At 41.7% G+C, this 25,619-nt stretch overlaps 1 protein-coding gene and 1 long non-coding RNA gene across 4 annotated transcripts in view; one reads left to right on the top strand and one right to left on the bottom strand.

Moving 5' to 3' along the window:
• Positions 1-25,619, bottom strand: part of ARHGAP26 (Rho GTPase activating protein 26) — a 400,569-nt gene that overhangs the window by 202,390 nt on the left and 172,560 nt on the right. For all 3 annotated transcript variants that reach the window (XM_020806318.3, XM_020806326.3, XM_020806342.3), the window contains exons 12-13: positions 20,114-20,150; positions 6,638-6,703 (exon numbers count right to left, since the gene is read on the bottom strand). In XM_020806318.3, the coding sequence (XP_020661977.2) occupies positions 6,638-6,703; positions 20,114-20,150 (103 nt within the window). The remainder of the gene's footprint in view (positions 1-6,637; positions 6,704-20,113; positions 20,151-25,619) is intronic.
• Positions 3,433-6,663, top strand: LOC140704501 (uncharacterized). The gene is made up of 4 exons (XR_012083723.2): positions 3,433-3,488; positions 3,681-3,731; positions 4,099-4,182; positions 6,537-6,663. It is a non-coding gene; the product is annotated as an uncharacterized LOC140704501 (long non-coding RNA).

Below are 25,619 nucleotides of genomic sequence, written 5' to 3'. Positions count from 1 at the left end.
AGGGGGCAGACAGGAAATATTAAATTAAATTAAATATTACAATCATGGGATGATGACGACACAGTAGTTGTGCAACATAATGTTCAAAGCACAGTTTGGGTTAGTATTAGACAGAATGCCATATTATAATGTTACCTCAACTACAGCTCCTTTAAAAAGCCACAAATCAAGCAACTGTATATATAAATTCAGGACCAGATGAGGAGAATATATACTAATGGTGCTTTATCTAATTGGGCTCTGGATCCTTGATTTCAAACCAGGCACTGGCAGCCAAGATAATTATTCTAAAAAAATGCAAATACAAGAGCAAGTGATATCTTTATTAGTCCACTAATAAGCTTGTCCCAGCTCCTGCCAACCTAGCAGTTTGAAAGCATGCAGATTCAAGTAGATGAATAGGTACCACCTCAGTGGGAAAGGGAAAGACGTTCCATTCTAGTCATGCCAGCCATGTCGCTGCAGAAAGTGTCTACAGACAAATGCAAGTTCTTCGACCTACAAATGGGGACGAGCATCAGGCTCCTAGAATCGGATACAATCTTTTCCTTTTTAATCAAGCAAACAGCTAGCTTTTAATGATATTATCTTTCTCAGCACAGCCTGAGGAAGATGAATTATCACTGAAAGCTAGCTGTTTGCTTGATTCTTTAGTGGTCTAATAAAGATATTACCTGATCTTACATTTATATTGTTTTGAGGATCACACACCCTTTTTCTAATTCATTCTAAAAAAGCTGATAAAAAAAATTCTTAGGAAGGCCACATCTGCTACATAAGTATAACAGAGTGCTACATCTGGGAATAAACAAGTAACATCTTAGAAGCAAAAAGAGAGGTTACTTACCTGTAACCATGGTTCTTCAAGTGGTCATCTGTGAATTCACACAAAAGGGTTAACCCAGCGCCAGCGTTGGTCCTCTCGGAACATTCTCAAGCTTTAAGAGAAAAGTAACAAGTTTAAGGCTGCCTATACTGCGCATGCTCCGCCCGCCCCAGCCTCAGTTCCATTTATCCGCCACAGGCATGAGCTAGATACAACCAGTGACAGACAGAGGGGAGGCAGGGCGGGATTGTGTGAATTCACAGATGACCACTTGAAGAACCATGGTTACAGGTAAGTAACCTCTCTTTCTTCATCGTGGTCTTCTGTGAATGCACACAAAAGAGTGATTAGCACGCTTACTCACCGGATGGTGGGCTGTCACTGGAGGACAGACGTCAACACTGCTCTCCCGAAGCTTATCTCCTTGGCCCTCAGGTCTAACCTGTAGTGGGTGATGAAGGTGGAAACATTAGACCAAGTGGCAGTCCTGCAGATGTCAGACAGTAGAAGAGGCCATGGCTCTGGTGGAATGAGCCCGGAGTCCTTCAGGTGGAGTCTTATGCTGGAGTTCATAAGCAGTAGAGATTGTGGAGACAAGCCATCTAGAGAGCGTGGAGGATGATGCTGGGAGACCCTTCTTTTTCCCAAAATAGCAGAGGAAAAGTCTATTGGATGACCTGAATTCCTTGGTTCCAGAAACATAGAAGGCGAGAGCCCTCCTAACGTCCAAGGTGTGGAGCATGCGCTCAGTGTCATTTGTAGGTGTAGAGAACAGAGTGGGAAGGAACAAGGCTGGTTGAGGTGAAAATCCGAAACCACCTTTGGGAGAAAAGATACATCAGGGTGTAAGAGAACCTTGTCCTTGAAAAACTGTAGAAAAGGCTGATCAGAACGAAGGGCAGCGAGTTCACTCGTCCGCCTGGCAGAAGTAATTGCAACCAGAAATAACGCCTTCAAAGATAACAGTTTGAGATTGCAGGTAGCCATTGGCTCAAAAGGAGGACGAGTAAGGGCATACAACACCAACTGAAGGGACCACTGTGGAACAGGTGGTCGAACTGGAGGTCTCAAATTAGTAAGTTCTTTCAGAAAGGCTTTAATTGTAGGATGGGAGAAAAAGTGTGAGGAGGTTGAGTCCTTGGGCTGAAAGGAGATAATCGCAGCAAGGTAAACTGTAATAGTGGAAAGAGACAATTTGAAGTCAAACAGATAACGCAAATATTGTAACACGGTAGAAAGAGATGCAGGGGATGGGACAAGGCCCCTGGCTTCAGGAAACTTCAGGAAACTGTTCCACTTGTAACTGTACAATAGAGAGGTGGATGGTTTTATGGCTCGATCTAGCACCTCCTTGATCTCGGGGAGATCCTCCACGCTATTAGATGCAGTGTCTCCACGTCTGGGTGGAATACTCTGCCTGCATCCTGTGTCAAGAGATCGGGTAATGCTGGTAGTCTCCTGAACTCTGAGGACATCTTCACCAATGTTGGAAACCACACTTGTCGAGGCCAGTGTGGTGCTATAAAGATCGCCCCCACGGGCGAGTGACGAAGCTTCACCAGAGACCTCTGTATCAAAGGAAGAAGAGGAAATATGTAGAGTAGTCCCTGATTCCATGGGATCATGAATGCATCCCCTAATGAGTCCTGACCGAGACCGGCTCTGGATGCATATATGGTGCACTTCGCATTTGCGATGAGAGGCAAAAAGGTCTGTGATCGGAGTCCCCCATAGGTGGCAAAGGTCCTGGAACACCTGGTTGTTTAGCTCCCATTTGTGTGTCTGACGTGTAAGGTGACTCAGTTGGTCTGCTAATACATTGTGTCGTGGCCACATGAATCGCCACAGGATAGACCTGGTGCAGCTAGCACCACTCCCACAGGTGAATGGCAAGGTAGAGAAGCGATTGTGAGCGTGTCCCTCCTTGTTTGTTGATATAGTACATGGTTGTGGTGTTGTCTGTCACTAACTGAACACCACAACCCTGCACCATGGGAAGGAAGGCTCTGAAGGCCTTGATGACCGCTAGGATCTCCAGATGATTTATATGGAGGTTTCTTTCCTGAAGAGACCAGAGAGCATGAACCTTGTGCCGTCCGCAGTGTGCTCCCCATCCTGTTGGACTGGCATCTGTTGTCACCTGGACATTGAGCCGAAATGGTCGAAAAGGTCTGCCTACCCTTAGATGTGGAGGTTAGTTCCACCATTGCAGTTGTTGTGCCAGCTCTTGGGTTACGCGAAGGCGCTTCTTCTGGCTGTTTGTCATGGGATTGAAGAGTGCCAGGAACCAAGACTGCAGGGACCGCAGTTTGAGACGTGCGTGTGCCAGAGCCGGAGTGGCGGAGGCCATAAGGCCCAACAGGTGTTGAACATGTTTCGCCCTCACCCGGGCTCTTGAGCGAAAATTCATGAGAGCCTTGCATATCTTTCGAATCCGGTCTTTGGGCAGAAAAATTCTACCTCTGACGGCATCAAGACGTGCTCTGATGTAATGCACTATCTTGAATGGTTCGAGATGTGAATTCTCTCTGTTGATGGTGAGTCCTAACTTTGGCAATAATCATAGAATGAATTTTGTGTCTTTCAGGGCCTGAGCCCTGGATGGAGAGACCACCAACTAATCGTCTATGTAAGCGTAGATGTGGATGCCCTTGAGTCGTAGGTAAGCTGCCACCAGTGCCATGACTTTTGTGAATGTTCTGGGAGCTGTTGAAAGTTCGAAAGGTAGAGCCAGGAATTGATAAATGGTTCCCTGGAAGATGAATCGAAGGTACTTGCTATGATCTGGATGGATGGTCACATGGAAGTATGCGTCCTTCAGATCCACCACCACAAACCAGTTGTTTTTTCTTAGCAGGGGCAAGATGGACTCCAGAGTCACCATCCGGAAACGTCTCGGATGCAGGTAAGTGTTTAGAATTCTTAGGTCAAGGATGGGTCTTATGCCTCCACCTTTCTTTGACACGGCGAAGTACCGGGAGTAGAAACCATTTTTTAGATCTGTGATTGGGACGGTTTGAATGGCGTCCTTTCTTAGAAGAGACAGAACTTCCTCTTCTAGAATAGGGTCAAGGGTAGTGTGACTTACGAACCCTAAGGGAGGAAATTCTATAAATTCCAGCCAGTAACCGAATTGGATGATTTTTAGTGCCCATGTGTCGTTTGTGATGGCGGACCAGTTTTACAGAAATGGTTGAAGCTTTGTGGTGGTGGGGTTTCTGGCGACATTTGTGACAGAGTCATACGTAGATATTGTTTTGATTTTTTGGCAGGCGGCTTATAGGATTGTCTACGCTGGGATTGCGGAGGACGATAACTGGGGGCAGAGGAGGAAGACTGTGAGGGTCTCTGCTGAGGTAAGTTCTTGTAAGGTCTGTACTGTTGTGAAGATTGCTGGTATTGAGCACAGGACCTTCTCCATTGAAATTTCTTATACCTAGGTTGTGTCTGGACAGAGTAGGATTTGGCCGTCTTTTTTGCTTTATGAAGGTCCTCCAAATTATTGTCGGTTTTGTCGTTGAACAATCCGGTTGCGTCAAAAGCAAGGTTTTCTATTTTGGCTTTGACGTCTTCTAAGATGTCAGCAGATCTCAGCCAAGCATGCCTAAGAATGGTGACAGCCGACATAAGTACTCTGGCAGCAGTTTCAGTTGCATGCCTAGTGGATAACCTTTGGTGTTTTGACACAGTCTGTGCTTCCTCATAAAAATTCAGGAAGCCCTGACGAACATCCTCAGAGGTCATCTTCAGACCAGGTAAAATCTTGAGCCAAAGTTGCTTTTGGTATGCTCCTAAGGCAGTTTGATAGTTGATGATACGCAGGAGCAGTGAGATTAGGGAGTAAATCTTTCTCCCAATAATCTCCAACTTCTTACCCTCCTTATTTGTAGGGGTAACATGTGATTTCCCAGAGGGCCTAGAGCAACTTGTTTCCACAATGAGTGAATTTGGTATTGGATGCTTAAGCAAAAATTTCGTGTCACTGCCATGAACACGATAAAGATTCTCAGTTCGACGAGAGACAGAGGGAGAAGTAGAAGGCTGATCCCAAAATTACTTGATAATTTCCATTATCACTGGGACAAAGGTGAGACTTGCAGGAGGAGACCTTTCCTGGTTGATGTCTCCAAAAATAAGGTCCTCCCCAGGTTGAGCACATTGGTCCACTTCTAATTTCAAAGCCCTCGCTAACCTCAAAAGCATCTGTGAGTAAGAGGAAAAATCCTCTGATGGAGAAGAAGCATGTGGGTCACCCGTGTCAGACCCCACAACTTCCCCTTCAGGAAGGTCCCCCTGGCAAGGCTGGGAAGGTAACTCATGGTCAGAATCCGATGATCGTGCAGAAGAGACCTCATCCAGATCTGATGAGAAGACATCCCTCTTCCCTTTACGAGGTTGTCTTTCGACGTCGAGATTTGAAGTCTGGGTCTGCTGTGAGGAGATAGGAGCCGTCAATGTCGAAGGAACAGGCTGAGTAGGAACTGGTATTGGAGCCTTCGGTTGTTCGATGTCGACCCGTCGACGTTGATGGCGGCGATGGGGACGTGGTGACTCAGAAGAGGACGAAGAACAGATGTAAACATATTTTGCCTTCTTATGTTTTCGATGTCAATCAGTTGACGTGGAAGAGGAAGAGTCAGAGGAGCTGTAATCCCTTCGACGCCGGTGGCGACGACGAGCCTTTGGTCTATCAGAATCCTCCGAATCCGAGGACCTATGTCGGCATCGGTGCTTAGAGTGACACCAAGCCGAAGAGCGATGCTTCCTCTTCGAAGAGTGCTTCTTTCGAGGGGATTTTGACCTCGGCTGATGAGACCGAATGAGCCGAAGACCCCTGCCCAAGACGCATTGGGCTGTGCGGGGCAGAAGTCTGACTCGGCATCGGAGAAGAGACGCCCTCCGGTAGAAAAGGCTCAGCTTGTCGAGGAGGAAGCAATGGGGCCGCCTCCGACAAGGATTCATGGTCACTCGATGAGTCCTCCAAAATAGGCGATTGTAAAGACTCAGAAATAGGCGGGAGCTGAGCGGGAGGTTCCTTGGATTTAACAGGAGCCTTGCCCTTTGCTTTTTTCCCCAGGTTTCGCTGCAGCAGCAGCAACAGGCTTTGACGTCGAAGCGGATTTTTTTTAAGAGGTCGTCTTCTTAGGTGGTTTTGAAACGTTGGAGACCACGGATTGCACAGAAGCTCCCGATTCAGATCGAGGAGTGGCCGAAGGCGAGACCATTTCTAAGTCAGATGGTTTTGTAGAAGCCAAAGTAGATTCTCAAAGGTGGTATTTTAGACGTTGTTGCCTGGCTTTCAAGGCAGCTTTAGTAAAGGCTTTACAATGCTTGCAAGACTTAGTGATGTGCGATTCGCCTAAACAGAAAAGGCAACGATCATGCCCGTCTTGGTGGGGAATCTTCCTGGAGCACACAACACAATGGCTAAAGGATCCTGAGGGATACATAAAAGCTGAAAAGTCTTACTAGTAGCCGTTAATAAGGCGGGAAAAAAGGCGGGAAAGTCTGATGCAGCCAAATTCGAGGGGAAATCCAAAGCGGGATAAATCCAAGGTAAAAGCCGATAAATTCCAGTCAGAATAGGAAAAAACAGAAGAGCTCGAAGCGAGAGGTTCCAAATCGCTAGGCGGATAAATGGAACTGAGGCTGGGGCGGGCGGAGCATGCGCAGTACAGGCAGCCTTAAACTTGTTACTTTTCTCTTAAAGCTCGAGAATGTTCCGAGAGGACCAACACTGGTGCTGGGTTAACCCTTTTGTGTGCATTCACAGAAGACCACGATGAAGAAACATGTGTCATGCCATCTTACCTCTTGTTTCAACAGCATGGATGCATTTCTTGACAATGCTGAAGCCTACATTATCCAACTGGGCAGCTGAAATAAAAGGAAAAAAAAAGATAAAAGGGCAGGAGAATTTTGAAATAAAATCAAATCAAGCATTTGGATACAAGGAATTACATATATTTTTACAAAGATAACATATTAGATCCAGCACACACTTCCCACAGATGGCTTTAAATAATACCAACAGAAAACTTTTGATCCAGTAGGTATTTTCTTCTTACTAAAGAAGGGAAGAGATGGTATCTGGTGATTCCATTTCCCCCAGAGGTCCCCTATAAAGGTCTGGTTCAGGGGCTGGGAAGGGATGCCGGAGCAATTGAGAAATAGTGCTGGCTTGGGATGCGAAAGGAAAAAGGATCTGGCAAAAAATTCACCCTGCTTTCCACCAACAGAAGTGATCAGAGCGGGATTTTGTTTGAGCGCTTCTGCCATAAGAAAAAGTCAGGTTGTAACACACTGAGAATAGTGTCCTTCAAAAATGAAGACAAGTATTCACTCAGTCAATTAACTGAAGACATTTTCTTCATTAAGGCTTGAGTTAACCTTAACCTAAAGAAAAGGACATGTATTGGGGTACAAATAGATTATTTTCATCCTCCACTGTTGCAAATGAATTTTCCTATCTCCAAAAGCCTGCCCACACCCAATCCACATTAATGGAAGATATTTACTCCATGGCAGAATTTCTTCTTTCATTGAAAGTGAAGCATGGATAACTTTGTAGATATGCCTGGATGAAGGAAACATGCTAAAAAGTCCACCTCAATTCATCAACGTCATTCAGCAGATTTCTTAAAAAGTAAAAATCACTGAGAAAAAAGAAAGTAATTCAGCCAAAACTAACTGGAAGGAAACTTCAAACAGAAACAAATAAAAAAGGTTTGTTCAATGGTCCAGCTCTAATGAAAAGATAAAATAGTCTTAATTTATTATTATCTTACAAATGATATAAATGATTCACTGTTAGTAGTATTGCCAAGGAATATTAGTGTAGAAATAAAAAAATACAGTACAGAAATCCGGAACTTAATAAGGATGATGGGAAGAATGACTATGTGGGAAGAGAATGTGAGTAAGCAAGTAAATTGATGATAAAGGCTTGAATAAAGAAGCTGCAGTTCTAATACAGTCAGTGGTTCAGAGGGCAAAACAGTCTACACCTTTCCTATCAACAGGAGATCATTTGACCTTCCTGGCTAACTAATCTACTTATTTATTTCTTAGATTTATACCACACACATCTAGATCGAAGTCTACTCTGGGCGGCTAACAATAAAAAATGGAATAACAACAATATAATAAAGTAAAAACAACAATTGTAATGTGGCAAAAGATGGGGAAAAGAAAAAAAATATTCAAGTGATGACAGGAGGGAAAGCCTGCCTAAAGAGCCAGGTCTTAAGTTGGCTCTTTAAAACACCCAGCAAGGGAGCCAGACAGATCTCTGAAGGGAAGCTGTTCCAAAGGCGAGGGGCTACTGCCGAGAAGGCCCGGTTTCTGTTCTTTCTCTCCAGGCCTCCCTCAGCGTTAGGCCCCTCAGCCGCCCTTCCTGGCTAGAATAAGTGGTTTGGGTAGAGCTAGGTGGGAGGAGGTGTTCTGCTGCTAGATATCGAGGTCCTAAACAGTTTAGGGCTTTATATGTCATCATTAACAGTTTGAAATCAATGTGGAAATGAATGGGCAGCCAATGTAAGGCAGCCAGAGTGCGGGAGATATGCTGATATTTTCTTGTCCTACTGAAAAATCTGGCCGCCGCATTCTGCACCATTTGAAGCTTCCGCATCAATCTCATTACAGTAGTCTAATCTTGAGATTACAAGTGCATGGACCAGAGTGCTGAGTGCCCCAACATCAAGATAGGGCAATCTGCCACAGATGGAAAAAGGCAGAGCTGACCACTGACGCCACCTGGGTTTCCATGGTAAACGCCAATTCCAGATGGACCCCCAAGTGGCAAACCTCACTCTTTGTGGTGAGAGTCACTCCCCCAAAAGAGAGGGAGTTTCTCAAGCCACCAACGGAAGGGCCACCCACCCTCAGGACCTCCGTCGTGTCCAGGTTTAGCCTCAGTCCATTCAGCTGCATCCATTGCAGCACAGCCTCCAGGCAGTGCAGAAGGGACGGAACGGCATCCACAGTGGTTGGAGAAAAGGAGGTAGAGCTGGGTGTCATCAGCATACTGATGGCACAAAGCCCCACACCCCCTGATGACATTGTACAGCTGAAACAATGTTCTTAAACATTTAAATCAGTTGTCAATACATAAGCTGATGGAAAGAGCCATAAGAGTTGTCAGGATGATATACTGCTGGCCTTGGACACGTAAATTTTGTAAAGCGAGCGGTACTCCTTTTACCATCATCTACATTCTGTGTCCACCACCAATCCCTTTCACTACCTTTGGTGTTGCTGCTTAATTCATAATAGGGTCTCCTCCCCTTGGTACTTCCCTTTTATCAAAGCAACCAAACAGCTCGAGTTCCATTTCCATTGCAGCTTAACCACTGCCACAGCTAAGGGATGTGCAAAAAAGCACAGCTAAGGTTACATTCTTGTTTTTAGTTTTGGTTCTTTTGAGTGAGAGACGTATAGTCATGGCCAAAAATACTGGCACCCTTGCAACCCTTCTCTCAGAAAATTGTTGCAGTTGCAAACATTTTGATACTCACATGTTCATTTCTTTGATTTGTGTTGGAACAACACAAAAAAAAACAGAGAAGAAAAGTCAAATCTGATACAATCCCACAGAGAAACCCAAAAATGCTCTGGCCAAAACTATTGGCAACCTTAACTTAATATTTGGTAGCACCCCCTTTGGAAAAAAATAACTGAAATCAATAGCTTCCTGTAACCATGAATGAGTTTCTTACACCTCTCTACTGGAATTTTGGACCACTCTTCTTTTGCAAACTGTTCCAGGGCCTTCAGATTTGAAAGATGCCTTCTCCCATCTGCTGTTTGGAGATCTCTCCAGAGGTGTTCTATGCTTATGGGATTCTGACCTGGACTCATTGATGGCCATTTCAGAACTCTCCAGCACTTCGTTTGTAACCATTTCTGAGTGCTTTTTGAAGTGTGTTTCGGGTCATTGTCCTGTTGGAAGACCCATGACCTCTGATGGAGATGCAGCTTTGTGACACCGGCCACAACACTGCACCCCCAAATTCTTTGGTAATTATCAGATTTCATGATACTGTTCACACAGTCAAGGCATTCAGTGCCAGAAGCAGCAAAGCAACTCCAAAATATCTTTGAACCTCCACCATGTTTGATTGTAGCGACTGTTATCTTTTCTTTGAATGCCTCATTTCTTTTTCTGTAAACAGTGCCATGATGTCCTTGACCAAAAAGCTCTGCTTTTGTCTCATCTGTCCACAGTATGTTCTCCCAGAAGGATTGTGGCTTTGTCACATAAGTTTTGGCATACTCCAGTTTTGCTTTTTTTTTTATGCCTCTGTGTCAGCAGTGATGGCTTCCTTGGTCTTTTCATTCAAATGGCAATGGATAGTGCGAGCTGACACTGTTGTACCCTGCATCTGCAGATCAGCTTGAATTTGTTGGGAAGTTAGTAATCTTCAAACACCATTCAAACAACCCTTCATTGTAATTTTTCGGTAATTTTGCTCTTCCGTCCACATCCAGGGAGGTTAGCTACAATGCCATGGGCTTTAAACCTCTTAATGATATACAGGTAGTGTATAGTGGACACAGGAACATTAAGATCGCTGGAGGTGGACTTGTAGCCTTGAGATTGTCAATGTTTTTCCACAATTTTTTCTCTCAAATCCACAGACAACTCTTTACACTTCATTCTTTTCCCCAATGTCAGTGTCACACACAACACAAAGGTTGAATCTTCTTTTCTCCATCTTAACGGGTTGCAAGTGTGATCACTATATTGCCCACATCTCTTACTTGCAACAGGTGTGTCTAAATACAAATTAAAGGTGCATCACATGCTTGAAAAGCAATTATTTCTTACAATTTAGACAGGGTGCCAGTAATTTTGGCCAGTGCATTTTTGGGTTTCTGTGTGGGATCTGACTTTTCTTCCCTATTTTTTTTTGTGTTGTTCCAATGCAGACCAAAGAAATGAACATGTGAGTACCAAAACATTTGCAACTGCAACAATTTTCCGAGAAAAGGGTTACATTTTCTTTTTTTTTCTTTTCTTTTCTTTTTCTTCAGGCAGTTTAATGGGAGAAAAGTGTTGAGCAGTTTACAAGACTAGGATCCACACAGATCTGAACCATGCACTCACTACAGAAAAGTCATCTCGGGATGAAGTCAGGGATAATATTTGTAAAGCAGCTAGAGTGGCTTGGAAGCATCCTCACCTCATTCAGTCTGACAGTGTAATCCCATCTGGGTTTATTTAGAAGACAGTCCCGCCAATTTCCATGGGACTCTCCCAAATATATGTGCATATGCAACCATGCATATGTACCTGGGAATGTTTTGTTGGTAATTGTGAGCAAAAAAGTCTTGTTCAAAAATCCCTCCACATTTAATAGGACTTAATCCACTGGTGCATAGAATTGTGGCCGCCATGTACCTTTTCTACACCTTAGCTTTCTTTTTTATTCTTTTTTCTTTTAAGGGTAGGGTAAGGTAAGGGACAACGGGGATGGGGGTACCCTCAGAGGGGGTGGATTTGAACAGATACATTACAGATCATTATTTTCCATGGTAATTCTATACATTCTATCTAGTAATATTTCTACATATCAGAAAGAAATATAAAGAGTGAGCAAAAGGGGAAATCAAATTTGGACTGTTATATTATTGTTCTGATTATTGATTATATGTATCCCAGTATGAATGGGTTCATTGGTTGTGAAGTGTGACCCCTGTCTTGGCGCCGGAATAAGAGTCAGAGGTTGATCCATATTTTTAACACAACTGGATTTCATTCCATGGGATCGAACGGGTCCATCGAACTTAACTCAGGCAACGGATGATAACGCCGCACCTTAACCTCAGGTGTTAGTATGTCAGTCCTCACAAAGGGGCTGGACCAAACCGCTCCCTGTCGGTCATGGGCCTCAGAGGGGCGCTCCTCACTGTGCATACCGTCCCACAGCAAGGGTGCCTCACCCAGTCTCCCTCTCGCTGGGGCTGGAGTAAAGAGGGACTGGGACTGATCACCCTCCTCCCCCCACGCTGGTTGTGGGGGTACACCACCACAGTCCATTCCAGAGGCTCTAGTTCATCTTCTCCCACACGCAAGTCTTTTGGGTCAGGCAAGAGCCCTCCACCAGCTTGTAGATTTGGGAACTCGCGCATCAGCATAGCAAAACCATCCTGTCCTGTGCTCCAGTCGGTTTGTACAGCAGGTCAGGGTGGGTGCCCATTAAGATCTTGAATGTTTGCACCTCTTCCCCCTCTTTTATATCCTCCCACACAATTAAGTCTAGCTTCTCCCCTTTCTCGTCAGCCAGACACACTTCCAGCCTTTCCTGCTCTCCTCCCAGCTCGGGTTCTATATCCACCAACACACCCTCAACACATTCCCCCCCCTCTACCGCGTTCAGTTGTGAGGAGGACGGCGCACTCTCTCCTTCACCTTCACACCCAGTGTTTGCCATCAGTATGCATGGCATAGTGTCTTTGAACCGCTGTTTCCAAAAAATAGTAACCGTTTGAAAACCAAAATTAAGTTTATTTTTTAGAAAGGAAGTCTACTCAATATTACAAGCTATTCAATCCTGATCACCCAGGTGAATTTTCTTTTACTTTACTTCTCACTTTCTTTAAGCTCATGTAGTTCTTTTAAAAACGCTGGTACATATATTTGGTTTTACTTCCGTTCCAATAAAAAAAACACGATAGTTCCACAGCTTCTTCAAAAATCAGACCTTTCTCAGGACCTTTCTCTTAATAGCTACCTCACAGCTCTCACTCTTTCCTCTCACATTTCCAGCTTCCCTCAGACTCTGACTTCACTGTAACTGCCTAAAACTGAATTCTCATTTTAGTTCCTTTTATCTGTAGCTCAAACTCAAACTGAACTAAAACTTAACTGAACTCTCGGCCCATCCCAACACGCTCCATATATATATAGCCATATACAGCCTGCTGGAAGACAGTTCCATCCGCTGTCATGCCACCCCCGCAGCTGCTTTTAACGCTCTCCCAGCAAACATGCATCTTGCCACCGCCAATCAAAACTCGAGTCTTGAATACCAATATATGCTTATATACAAGTTATATAGAACTTGTATATATGTGGAATCCGCACAGAGCCATAGCTATAAATAAGAAGATCACTAAAAACTGAGTAAGTACATGGAAGTAATGGCACAAATGTCACTTTTAGGAGGAGACTGCTATGCCTAGAAGCCGACTATTTACACAGTGCCAGAAAAGTCATAAAGAATTAACAGCCACAGTTCTGCCCTCCTAGAACTGACATCTTTGGTAGAACTTTTGCATTATAGCCATTCATCCAAATACGATGAATGAGCGGGAATAACAATTTGGTAGTAGAAATCAATCTGGCTAGTCAGCTGTTTTTCATCCCTGTTATAGCAGGTTTGGCATTCCTAAATGGGCATTGTATCATACTGGACGGTACCCCACAGCAACTTTTATTCATTTCATTTGAAGATTTCCACAATGCATTATCCTCATGCTAAATTAATCATTTATTCCATGGAAAATAATCTATCCCAAAGGCATGCAAATGAATAGTGGAATGAATAAGAACTAAAATACTCTCACTACGGAAATAATAAGATTCAATTAAGCCCCTTTGGCAAACTTATTCAATTTCAATTTAAATTAGTGAAACAAAGATGCCTATAAATGCTAGATCCCTGAAGGGGGTACATGACTTGGCCAGTTTTAGATCAAAATGCTAGCTATGGTTCATCACTTGTTCAAACAAAGCGGAAAGGTGGTGCTGATTCCTGCCTGATGTCCTGGCTGTTGTTGGCTTTGGGGTACCTCAGTGTTCAATCCTGTCTCCTATACTATATAATATTTACATGAAACTGCTGGGAGAGGCTGTCCTGATTTTTTAGGGTTTGGTGCAACAAATATTTTGATGACACTAAACTATGTATCTCATTCCAACGTAATACCAAGGAAGCTGTTTTGGGTCTAAACCAGCCTCTGATGTCATTAAAGAACTGGATGAGTGTGAATAAAATGAAGCTTAATAGAGACAGGACAGAAATGTTCCTGGTCGGTCAAAAGGCAGATTAGGAGACAAGAATTCAACCTGTGCTCGGTAGGGTTTCATTCCCCTGAAAGCTCACATTCACAATTTGCCATACATACCTCGACACTGGCTGGGGCATGTCTGCACAGTAACAGCTGGTATTCTATCTGCATTCATCTCTGCAGAAGACTCATCTGGCTGTGGAGATACAGTGTGCTCATTTAGACAGACCCTGCCTGGATTACTGTAATGCATTTTACATAGGACTGTCTTTGGAAAATGTTCGGGTCCAAAAGAGAGCTGAGATTAATTGTTCCACAAGCCTCACTGGCTATTGATCAATTTCTAGCCATAATTCAACGTTTATACGACTAATCCAGGCTGTCTGAAGGACTGTATCTCCCCATATAAACCTCCTTGGTTTAACATATATTTGGGAGAGTTCTTTAAATCCTTCCAGTCTCAGAGGAGATGAGAAAGAATCTTTTCAGTAACTACTTCCAAGCTATGAAAGTCTCTTGCATGGGAGGCTAATTTAATACCCTTCCTGTTCTTCATCTATAAGCATATAAAAACCTTTCTCTTAAGTAGCCTTTTGAATAGTAACTAGATGCCATGGGAGTGATTTTTAATGGAAATGTTAGGTTTTTTTAACTTTTCAATGTGCTTTTAAATTGTTTTAAACTGTTTTTATGTAAACAATTCCTATGTTTAATTGGCTGAAATCCTGTTGCTGCATTTCATGCCATGTAAGGCTGATGATGTCATCTACCTTATGCAGTGTAAGTTATGGCAACAGGATTTCAGCCATTTTTTTAAAAAAATACTGAAATTTATATTATTTTAATTGTATTTGTATTTGCTTTTTAAATACTTTTCAAGCTGTCTCAGGTCCTTTTATTGTGAGAAAGGCAGGGTATAAATAAAAAGGAAGAAAGGAAGATTCCTTCCTCTATTTGCAAAACAGTTTGGCTGAAACGACCACTAAATTGTTATTTTTTCATGTAATGAAGTTCCTACAAACAAAGGTTTCTCTATAGAGGCAACACAAAATAAGGTCTCAGAATAACAGAAGAAAGCTGGAGAAACAAACCCTATTACTTATTAAATTAAGTAACACAGGGCCAGTTCCCATGAGGTTTCTTCTACAGTACTGTATGAATGCTCAAATAAACACACAAAGGTGGTACATGAATTGTGAACTGCAACTTTATGTACTATCACTCCCGATCCTCCTTAAAACACAGAAGTGTAGGAACTGGACATGTATATGTGTGTTAAGAAGGAATAGAGAGAGTATACACTATTATGATGCACGTTTTTCCAACTACTTGTATATTTCTGTATTCATGCCCTGCTATGCCCATGTACCCTAGTATAAAAAGTGTAATGGAAATGAGCCCTTACGTTTTGTTTTAAAAACTAAAAATAGTTTCCTTTGTTTGCCTGAAGATTATATATAGGCTGAAACCCTTCTGTTTCCCATAGGACTTTGCAACTAGAGTAGGACATTTTGAATTAATGGAATTTAGAGAGGAGTTGGCTCAGCAAACCCCCACTGATTTAGTGGGCTTACACATACTATGCTAAGCATCTGATTTACAGCCACAGTTTATCTATTTCTACTTCTAAAATTGACTGCAAAAACAGATTTTATTTATTTTAAAATGTCAAGTTAAAACGTTTTAGCTATACCATGTTTTCCAACCAACAGAGGCTTCTAAATCATTCCACTTGAAAACTAATACAGACAATCCATAAAGTAGTAATAAAACAGGCACAGATACAATTAAAAAAAACCTACAAAGCATAAATAAAGGATCAGCTTCAACAGAATATATAAAGGCTGGACTTCAAGAGTACCTTGCAATCCACCACACTGTTCTCTTTAAATGGGAAAACAGACCTCATAAGGTCCAAAGGCTTTGGTGTGTTCTCAAAAGAATTGCCTCTGAATACAAGATAAAGCAGGGTGAGCACATTCCAGATCTTGTTGGACTGTCTGATCCTTTGCTGTTCCTACTATGGCCAGCAGAAAAGGAGGAAATGTGGCTGTTCAGAAGTGGTCAGACCCCCAACTCCTATCAGCCCTACTCAGCAAGACTAATTCAGTAGTAACGGTTTGGGACCTCGATACTTGGCGGAACGCCTGCTCCCACCAAGATCTACCCGGACCACCCGCGCGAGCCAGGAGGTGAGGCTGAGGAGCCTGACGCCGAGGGAGGCCCGGAGGGAAAAGACTCGAAGCCGGGCCTTCTCGGCGGTGGCTCCTCGCCTTTGGAACAATCTCCCTCCTGAGATTCGCGCAGCCCCTACGCTGGGTACATTTAAAACCCAACTAAAAACATGGGTTTACATCCAGGCCTTCCTTCTTGCCAGCATCTAATTTATCTTTCTTTCTCTTGTCTATCTATCATTTATTATCTTTTGGAATGTTCTGTTACTAATGTTGTTCATGGATTTACACTATTTTAATTATACACATGTTTGTTGTTAGCCGCCCAGAGTGGTATAATATATAAAAATAAATAAATAAATAAATAAATAAATAAATAAATAAATGAATGAATGAATGAATGAATGAATGAATGAATGAATGAATGAATGAATGAATGAATGAATGAATAGGGAAGCCACCATCCTTAGTTTGGCACACCTGAGCAGGGCTCTCAATGAAAGGCCCTCTTGGAAATTCTCAATTCATAGCACTACCTTTAGTGTAAAGCAACATGACAGCACACAACAACATCTGGAAAGCCACACATTTCCCCCATCTTCAATGCACAGCAACTATCATTCTGCACCAAGCACACATTTGCAGCGGGAGGTCCAAATTTTCTAGAGAGGACTCATAGCATGTTTTTCATATGTTCATCACCTATCTACAGTCATGGCCAAAAATATTGGCACCCTTGCAATTCTGTCAGAAAATGCAACCCTTCTCTCAGAATCCCTGTGTGGGATTGTATCAGATATGACTTTTCTTCACTGTTTGTTTGTTTGTTTGTTTGTTTGTTTGTTTGTGTGTGTGTGTGTGTGTGTGTGTGTGTGTGTGTGTGTGTGTGTTGTTCCAACGCAAACCAAAGAAACGAACATGTGAGTACCAAAACATCTGCAACTGCAACAATTTTCTGAGAGAAGGGTTGCATTTTCTGACAGAATTGCAAGGATGCCAATATTTTTGGCTACGACTGTATTTAGATTCCTTGAAAGAACTGGGACAGAACAGATCTTGTGATAATTGTAAACCTGACTGTGCTATGAAGAAATAGACAACACTGATCTGAACATTTAGAGAGCTGAAAAAAAATGTTGCAGTATAGAAGTTTCCTTCTCTCTCTCTCTCTCTCTCTCTCTCTCTCTCTCTCTCACTCACTCACTCACTCACTCACTCATTCACTCACACACAGACACAGACACAACCAGTCTACATCCTGGTGTTGAGGTTTTCCACATTTGCCCTCTTCCTAGTCTGTTCTCAGTTTCTGCAGGAAAGAGAAAGAAAGCTAACTTCATCAGATAAAGCTACAGTGGACCTTTCAACCATCTCCACTCCACTCTGTACAATCCTATGTGTTAAAGCTGTCAGCTGCAGGCAGTGGTATCCTTACAGTCATGCAGTCCTCAAACAGAGGAGGAGCCCCTGCGGCTAGAGGGGATCATCTCCGGATCCTAATCCCCTGTAGCAAGATACATCTGGGTTTAGGATTAACCTGCCCACTATCTAGGTTTATTACAGCACCTAGTATACAAACAACTTACAGCAATCAACTTTCTTAAGGCTGATGCGCTTGTTTTGCATAATATTTTGGATGCTTAAAGTCAGTAGGGCAGCCAACTCGATAAACGAGTAACTTTGTTGTACTCATCGGAAATGGATGAGCAGTCTACTTTCTGGCACTACTGAAGCAGAAAGAAAAATTGTTGACATTAACAGTGGCAATGTACAAATTAATAATGGCAAGGATGCTTAGCTGATCTATTTTTCATCAAGCTACATTAATCAGCATTCTGCAAGCATCTGTTTTTACTACTTATGGTGCAATGCAACTTACTTAACACTGAAATCTCTAATTAAATCAGTCATTTCTCATTTATATTTTCTGTCACATAGTTTTTAAAAAAAAAGAATATTAATTTGCCACTTTATAATGATTTGGAAACAGCTTAGGGTATGTGACAATCTAGAATGATGCTGTGAAATCTAAGCAGACTGAGATTCTACTGCTGTTTTTGTACAGCATCATGTATTCCTTCTTTGTCTCTCTAGAGACTGTGTTTCAGAACATTTTGCACTATCTGATATTTTCACATCACTGAAAATGTGATTGTCAGAAAGATCAAAATTGGGAAAGCCCACCCAACAAGTTACTATTTCCTGAATAGTAGGGCTCTCATTGAGAAACTGTTATGATGAGATATGTGCATTGTATTGCTTAGCTCAACAGTAAATGCTTTATTTCCCAATGACAAGGACACACTGCATTTGACTGTGTGCATATCTGTGTGTGTACATTCAGAACTGCTGGACAACTCAGTGGTTTAGGTACCTGGCTTTAGAGCCAGAGGTTGGGAGTTCAGTTCCTTGCTGTGCCTCCTTGACAGGGGCTGGACTTGATAATCCAAAGGGTCACTTCTGGCTCTGCAGTTCCAAGATGATGATGAATACATGCTTTAACGTGCTTTAGCAAGTTGAAGGTTACCGACCGGTCCTCCTGAAGCTTCTGGAAGTGCTCCAGACATACATCTGACAGAGAAATTACACCACCAACTAGCCCATACAAAGCCAGTTGTGGATCACTAGATACAAACATGTACACGCTGCTGGAGCCCAGACACGGGGTGGGTGGGTAGGTTTACAGCTAAGGGGGAAAGGCTAAGTTGACAGGGTCTTACATTCTGTCAAAATGTAATTGCTTCTAATGCCACCATCCTGTATGAGTCTGTGGTTCTGTAGAAGAGATGACAGGTATGTAAATCTTGTCCTGAGGAAGAGAGAGGGGCTCTCAGGGAGGAAAGTGTGGGTTTAAAATTATGTCCCACTTCTCAATAGTGGATTGGAAAGAAAGCTGAGCTAATGTGTAGTGTTCTGTCAGCCAGAGTGACTTAACAGCTGAAGGAGTTTGTGCTGCTTCTCAAATTTATGAGGGACAACGTTCTATTTATAAAGACACACCGGCTGCAGGAATCCCTTAGTTAGAAAAGGGGTGATGATCTCATGCGGTTTTTGACTGAGTGAACCCTGCCTCGAAGGGAGGGGAAGGAAACAGGACTCCCCTTCTTGAGAGTCATTCCCAATATTTCTGCCCTTACATCTTCTTTTTAAAGGGCCATTCATCCACATTCTAAAACGGAAGACAGGTGCACAAAGAAAGCAAACCCACAAAAACATTGCATCCCTAATGCTGGATAAACAACAGTTCCACCACCACTGCACAGCCTCAAGTGGGGTGGGGGTGTAGGAACCTGAGCCACACAAATATTTGCAAGGTGATCAGCTTCTTAGAAACAGACAGGATTTTAAAGAGCAGAGGGAAGAGGTTCAGGTCATCCATCAAAAGCATCCCAAGCACTATGCTTTATTGAACAGTTGAGATCAAAGGAGGAAAATATGTAATTGTGCTACTTCACATACAAAGAACCATTCATCCCAAGGGTTCATCAGTTTGATGACAGTCCAGAGGCAATCTCAAGGCTTTGACACACTCTTTTGAGTGCAAAATACATCGTCCTTATTAATCATCATCTAAGGAAGGTTAAACAAGGAACTGAGATTCAGAAAAACCTTAGTTCTCCTCCTTGCTCCCCCTTCTGTAAACGGCTGTGCCTGGGTTGTGTAAACTGAGACAAAAGGCCGTTAAGTAACTTGCCAAAGGAAACAAAGAATTTGCAACACAGCCAGTTTCAGCCCTCTGCACCTCCTGGGTTGCATCCAAAATGCTCACTTGCAGAACCTCCAGCATCTTAAACCATAAAACCTTTTGTATAGAATTCAAGGATCCTGCAGCATGAGCAGACACAAAACAACGGCTGTCTTTCACCAGCCGATTTGGTATCACTGTGGAAACTGCTCATTGCTCAAATCTTTAAAGTACAGTATCTACCTAGGTAATGGACATAGCCTGGAGCCAGGTTGTTTACTGGCTGAAGTAAAAGTGCATTACTAGCAGCACCACCTACTGGCTTTATGAGAGCCAGGGATGCAGAGTTCTACCCACTGTTTCCTCAGGAACCCACAGTCTTAGTCCAATCAATTAAAAAAAAAAGTCACTTACTGCCTTCACTTTGGTTGTCTTTGTTGGAGTTATAGACCTGGGGGGGGAAAAGGGAGAGAAAAGCATTTAAGGGTTTGCAATATCAGTATCACAGCAATACCTTGAGATCTCCATTGCCTGGGCAGAATATCCAGAAAAGGAAGGAAGTGTGCCACCATAAATCAAAAGCATATTTTTAGATCTCTGATACTCAGGGAAGGGAATGTCTTGAGCCATTTTACTACTGCTGTTACTACAAGTACAAATGCTTGACAATGACAATAATTATTAACACAAACAACAAACATTTTTTCTCCAAACCGAAACTGCAGGTGGTGTGAAGACAGTTATAGAAGTATAGTCCATGTGGAATGTGTCAGGTAAGTTCTGAAGGCCGAGAACCACTCTCAAACTTTATAATGCTTTTTTTTTCCAAATGGAGCAAAGAAAAGAAGATGGTGCAGGCCATCCCTGGCTAAGAAAGTGGAAAGGGCCATTCCCACAAAGATGGCCAGTACACATTGGATTTTTAAAGGTTCTGCAGTAGTTAAACCAGGTCACAGGCAGGAGGTAAAAAATTCCAGTGACTACTTTAGCTCATACTAAATAGGGATGAAAGAGAAAAAGAGCCACTTGGGCTGAATCATTAGCCCAAGAAGTAGTCATGGGAACTAATTATTACTTATAGACATGAGTGATTTATTTATTTTAGCAGTTATATAACCAATAATTCTTTGCTTCAAGCACAGAGAGAGAGAGAGAGAGAGAAGGAAACACCCAATCCACAACATGCCTCTTTATATAAATTAATCTGCTTTAAATTATGTCCTTTAAACATACTAATTGCTTTTGTTCTCTGAATGCTAATCTTACAATTGCAATTAGATTTCCAGGTGTCTCCAATGCTGGAACACTTCAAATACCAGCCAGCAGAAAGCCGTCTTTCCTCTTATCCCAAGCCCACATAGCAAGCCAGTCAATGAGAGACAACAGGGAGCACCCTGAAAGTGGCCTTTTCCATCCAAATGGTTTGATGTGGCCACTTTCGCCACAATCACATTTTATGGCTCAGATCACAAAACAAACCACAAGGCCTGCAGAAATTCAGCTGTCATTCCCCAACGAAAAGCACTGTTTTTCCAGTTACAGCACACATGTACTTCAGAAAAGCAAGAATGCCACCAACAGTCTTGCTGTTGCCAACAACTAGCAATCGTGGCTAATTTGTTCCAAGGAACCTAGCCCTCCGATAGCTATTTTTCTCTGGAGAACAGAAACAGATGAAAACCACTGGGTTATTTAATGCACGCTAAAAACAGAGCTTTGAAAGTATCGTTTGAAAATTAATTTGTTCTTGTTACTCTATACACTGTTTACAATGCCATTCCTCACTTTAGTGGTGGAAAAGTAACTTTCCACATACTTTTTCTGTTGCTTGTTACTTTGCTATTACATAAAATTACTTTTAAAAACAAAATGGGAACGGAGGAATGGAAGTTCTAATAAAAATGTCACTAAAATGCCTTAACATTCCTTTTAGAAGTAACTTTTCAACATAACTGTAAAATATTACCCATTACACTATTAATTCTAATTCTGACTGTTACATTAAGTTTTGAAAAGCAATTCCTTGAAAACCTTTTGTATCCCCAAAAGTAGCCTTTTACATGTAACTACACAACATACAACTTGTTACTTCCAAGCTTTGCGCCTATGCAGAACACAGTTCTCATGCAAACTGAGAGTGGGCAAAAAAAATGAATTCCATGGTTTGCAAGTGGCGTCTGGAGGCAAATTAAATGTTCTTCTTTGACCTTTGGAGGGCACAAAGGGGCTCATTCATTTTTAAAAATTTCAAAAAAACTAAACTAATTTTTAGTTAAAAAAAACACCAACAACCCAAAACAAATAATAACAACTGTAAAAATTAAATATACAAATTGGTCTCATTAGTCCTTTGGTTCCTCCTCCTTGGGACTGTAGGCCCTGGTCGACCAGAAAATGTGAAAAAATGGTCTCCCGCCCCACAGAGGTCACCCATCCTGCTCTAAAAGGTTATCAAGCCTTAATTATAGCCACAAATACAAACAACCATTCACGAGCAAAGCCTTTCACACTTGTGCAAATATGAATTTACAGAACCTTAGTGTTTGTCTTCCTCATTCTTTTCTCCTCTGGTTTAAAAATTATACAGAGAAAATGTTACACTTCCTTTCCTGTAGGTCTCCATTTAGAAATCAGGGTGTTTTTTCCCCCTCCTCCCTCACTGGAAACTCTTCCTCATCCTGCCCCTCACAAGCTTAAAAGAAAGCCCCACCATATGATAATAAACAGCCTCCCAACTGGCTCAGAGATAAGATGCAAGCAGTGTTTATTATTTATTTTATTTTTTTGAAGCAGCCTTTCAAGACTGCAGTTTCCAAGGAGTCTTATGACACAAAACATTTCCTATCAGTGGACTTCAACAATACAGCTATATTCATCAAAGGGTTGAAAATAACAGGAGCTTTTTAAAAAATTGTTCTGTTATTTAAACTCGCTGTCTCTAAAGGCTTCTAGTTATACAGTTGTTATGACAAAGATAAAGAGCCTTCCCCTTCTGAGATAGCCAAGTTGGTGAACCATCTCAGAACTCATGTGGAGAGAAACCTGTCTATAAGAAAGTCCTAGAGTTTCCTATGGAACGAGGCAGTAGCTTGATGGAAAGGCACACAGTTCACATGTTGTTTGTTTGAATTTTTCGTTAATATCCCCTTTTAAATCTGCCTTTGCACTAAAAAGGGGCATTCAAGGAAGCCACCAAACGTTCTTCAAAACAAACTGAACATGTGTTAAACAACACAACCATTAAAATCATCACAATAAATAAAACCTACTCATCACAATAACCTGCAAACAATAAAAACATTTTTTTAAAAGTAACAGTTTGAAAAAATCTGTCTCCACATCCTTCTTAAACCTTTCTTGAAAGGGCAAGGGGAGAACTTCTACGGGCAAATATATTAGCATGCCCAGAATGTTCACTTTTTAAAAAAAATATAAACAGTATTGGTACATTCATTTATTGAGATGTTACAAAGAAATTATCTACGGACTGATTATGGGGGGGGGAGAGCAAATTTTAAGAGACGAGTTAAGCAGCGATTTCTCTTGTCTGCTAATCTTTTGAAATGAGGAATACAGTCTGACAGAAATTCCTGTTGCTGAAGCCAGCTCTCTTTGAAACACCATCAGCAGAATTATTTAGCATCAAATAACTGCTGTGTGATACCAAAGATTTCTTTTCAAAGGCAGAAAGAAGTTACTTGCTCAGCTTTGGAAAGCCGGTGGAATGACACAGTAGGAAACAGAAAAGGCTGCCGTCAGCAAAAGCATTTTCTTCCAAGGCATAACATTTATATTGTTAAGCTCTCCCCCACCAACTCAGGCTGGTGAGAAGTCCAAGAATAACATGGCAGAGTTGTTTTCTTTGGATGAGAGCACACAGGAGACTTACTGTGTCTTTGTAATATTTATTATGTTTACAAATATACAAGGCAGAACATATTTGAATCTGATTCTGCATAAAGATGTGAAGGCCCAATGGAAAAGTAATCAGAAAAATACAGGAGGGCATCTCTTCCTTTCTTTCAACCTTGCCAAGAAAAAACACACCCTTGGGGAAATGGGGGTAGTCCACAGAATATCTTCTTTTCTAGAATGAAGCAATTTCTAAGACAAAGTCTAATCAATCAGAATGCACCGTTTTTGCTTTTTTTAAGGTAAGAAAGTACACAGAACTAAAGGACAACTATTCCTGTCTATAGTGTAGGCGCAGAAGATTTATCCCTGCACTCACTGAGTACTGCCAGCATCCTCTCAAGAGGAGCATACCGGACTTTGATGAGATTGTTTCTATCCACATAGTCCACTTCCTCTTATTTACAAAAAAAGATCTGCAATATCTATTTTCAACTTTCTCTCTACTTAGTCACAAACTAAGGCTGGGACTACATGGTCAAATACTGCAGGACTTGTTCTGCTTATAAAACAGGTGAATTCGAAGTGTTTTTACTGACCACTTGACGCAAAGGCTGATTCGAATCCGTCCAGATGTTAAGATGTGAATTTTTGTGTGTGCAGAATGTTGAAATAATTGAGAAGGGTGCAGAAAATGTAGCCCTGAAAATGAAAGTGCTTCTGAAATTGAGGTTTGAACAATGGTTTACTAAAGCCAGTGCAAAATAAATAAATAAATAATATGGAGGTGGTGTTTCCAGGTCCTATAGCTCGCACTCTCTATAACTACAATATTTTAGTTTTCCAGGATAGTGGTGTCTAGGACAATGGTACAACAATTGATTTACACTACAGATGTTTACTCTTCAGGGCTCTGCAAAACAATTACATTATCATCATAGGAGTGGCTTGCAAGATTTTGTTACAGAAGGTGCAACAACAACAGAATTACCTTTTTTTTTCCTTGAGGCATGAGGCCCCTGGTTCTCCAGGCCCCTGGAGGAATGATTGTTTATAGTTTGAAGGGAAACGAAAACAATTGAAAGAACTATAAATATAGGAGACACACATCACAACACTTCACACTACACCATACACAGCAGATACCAACAAAAACAATCACCATGGATTTTCCTGCATAGATTTAAACTGGTTTGGCTGAGGGAGCATTAAAATTATTTTGTGTGTGTCCACAGAGGCTAAGAAAGTCATTTTTTTTCAATGTATTTTATTTGATAAGAACTCTGGTCTTTTGAAAAATCTACTCCATGCTTTTATTTGTGCCTTTAAGGCTATAAACTCCTATAGTGTTTTATTCAAATATGACTTAAGTTCTTGTATGTAACTTTTATAGCTAAAAGCTTATGGCAATCACACCTGCAGCTTTTCACAACTTGAAAAGATACATTTTAAAGCATTTGTGCCTACAGTTTTCCATAGCTGTAAGAATGTTTTGAATACATTTTGACTTGTTACCTTTTGAACTATTTTGTGCAGATGGAATGTAATTAAATAAAGCTTGTAGAATTAGACAAGCTGATGTTGCCTGGAATTATTGCAACATTGAAAAGAATTATACCTCAATACTCAGATGAATTTTGATATGCTTGGAAAAGACTGTCTGGTTTCATTCTATAATTAACCCTTAATTGGGATAAATGCCTATTGTGATGAACACAGGCTTCTGATTTTTCCCCAGAGGTCTACAAAGTTCAACAGGATTGTTAGGGATATATTCAGGAACGAGTCTCTCTGATCTGACACAGCCCCTTTTTGCTTCCAAAGTAGCTTTTTTTTCCTTTGCCACTGAGGGACTTCTACTTTTTAAATCCGGAACTATGCAAATGGGTGTTTTCCTTTGTGGTTACTTGTGATAAGTTTTGGTGACATAGATAGTCGGGATATGATGTTCAGGATCGGGGAAACACGTGCCCACATTCTTTCTAAAATTTCTTACATATATGAGATTAGCACTAGATCACAATACCACCTTATTGCTGGGTCATCATTATTATTTCCCATATTTATG

The sequence above is a fragment of the Pogona vitticeps genome, chromosome 2 (assembly GCF_051106095.1).
Source record: "Pogona vitticeps strain Pit_001003342236 chromosome 2, PviZW2.1, whole genome shotgun sequence".
Taxonomy (NCBI): Eukaryota; Metazoa; Chordata; class Lepidosauria; order Squamata; family Agamidae; genus Pogona; species Pogona vitticeps.
Note: the sequence above shows the minus strand (reverse complement) of the source record. Positions and strands in the feature narration are given on the sequence as shown.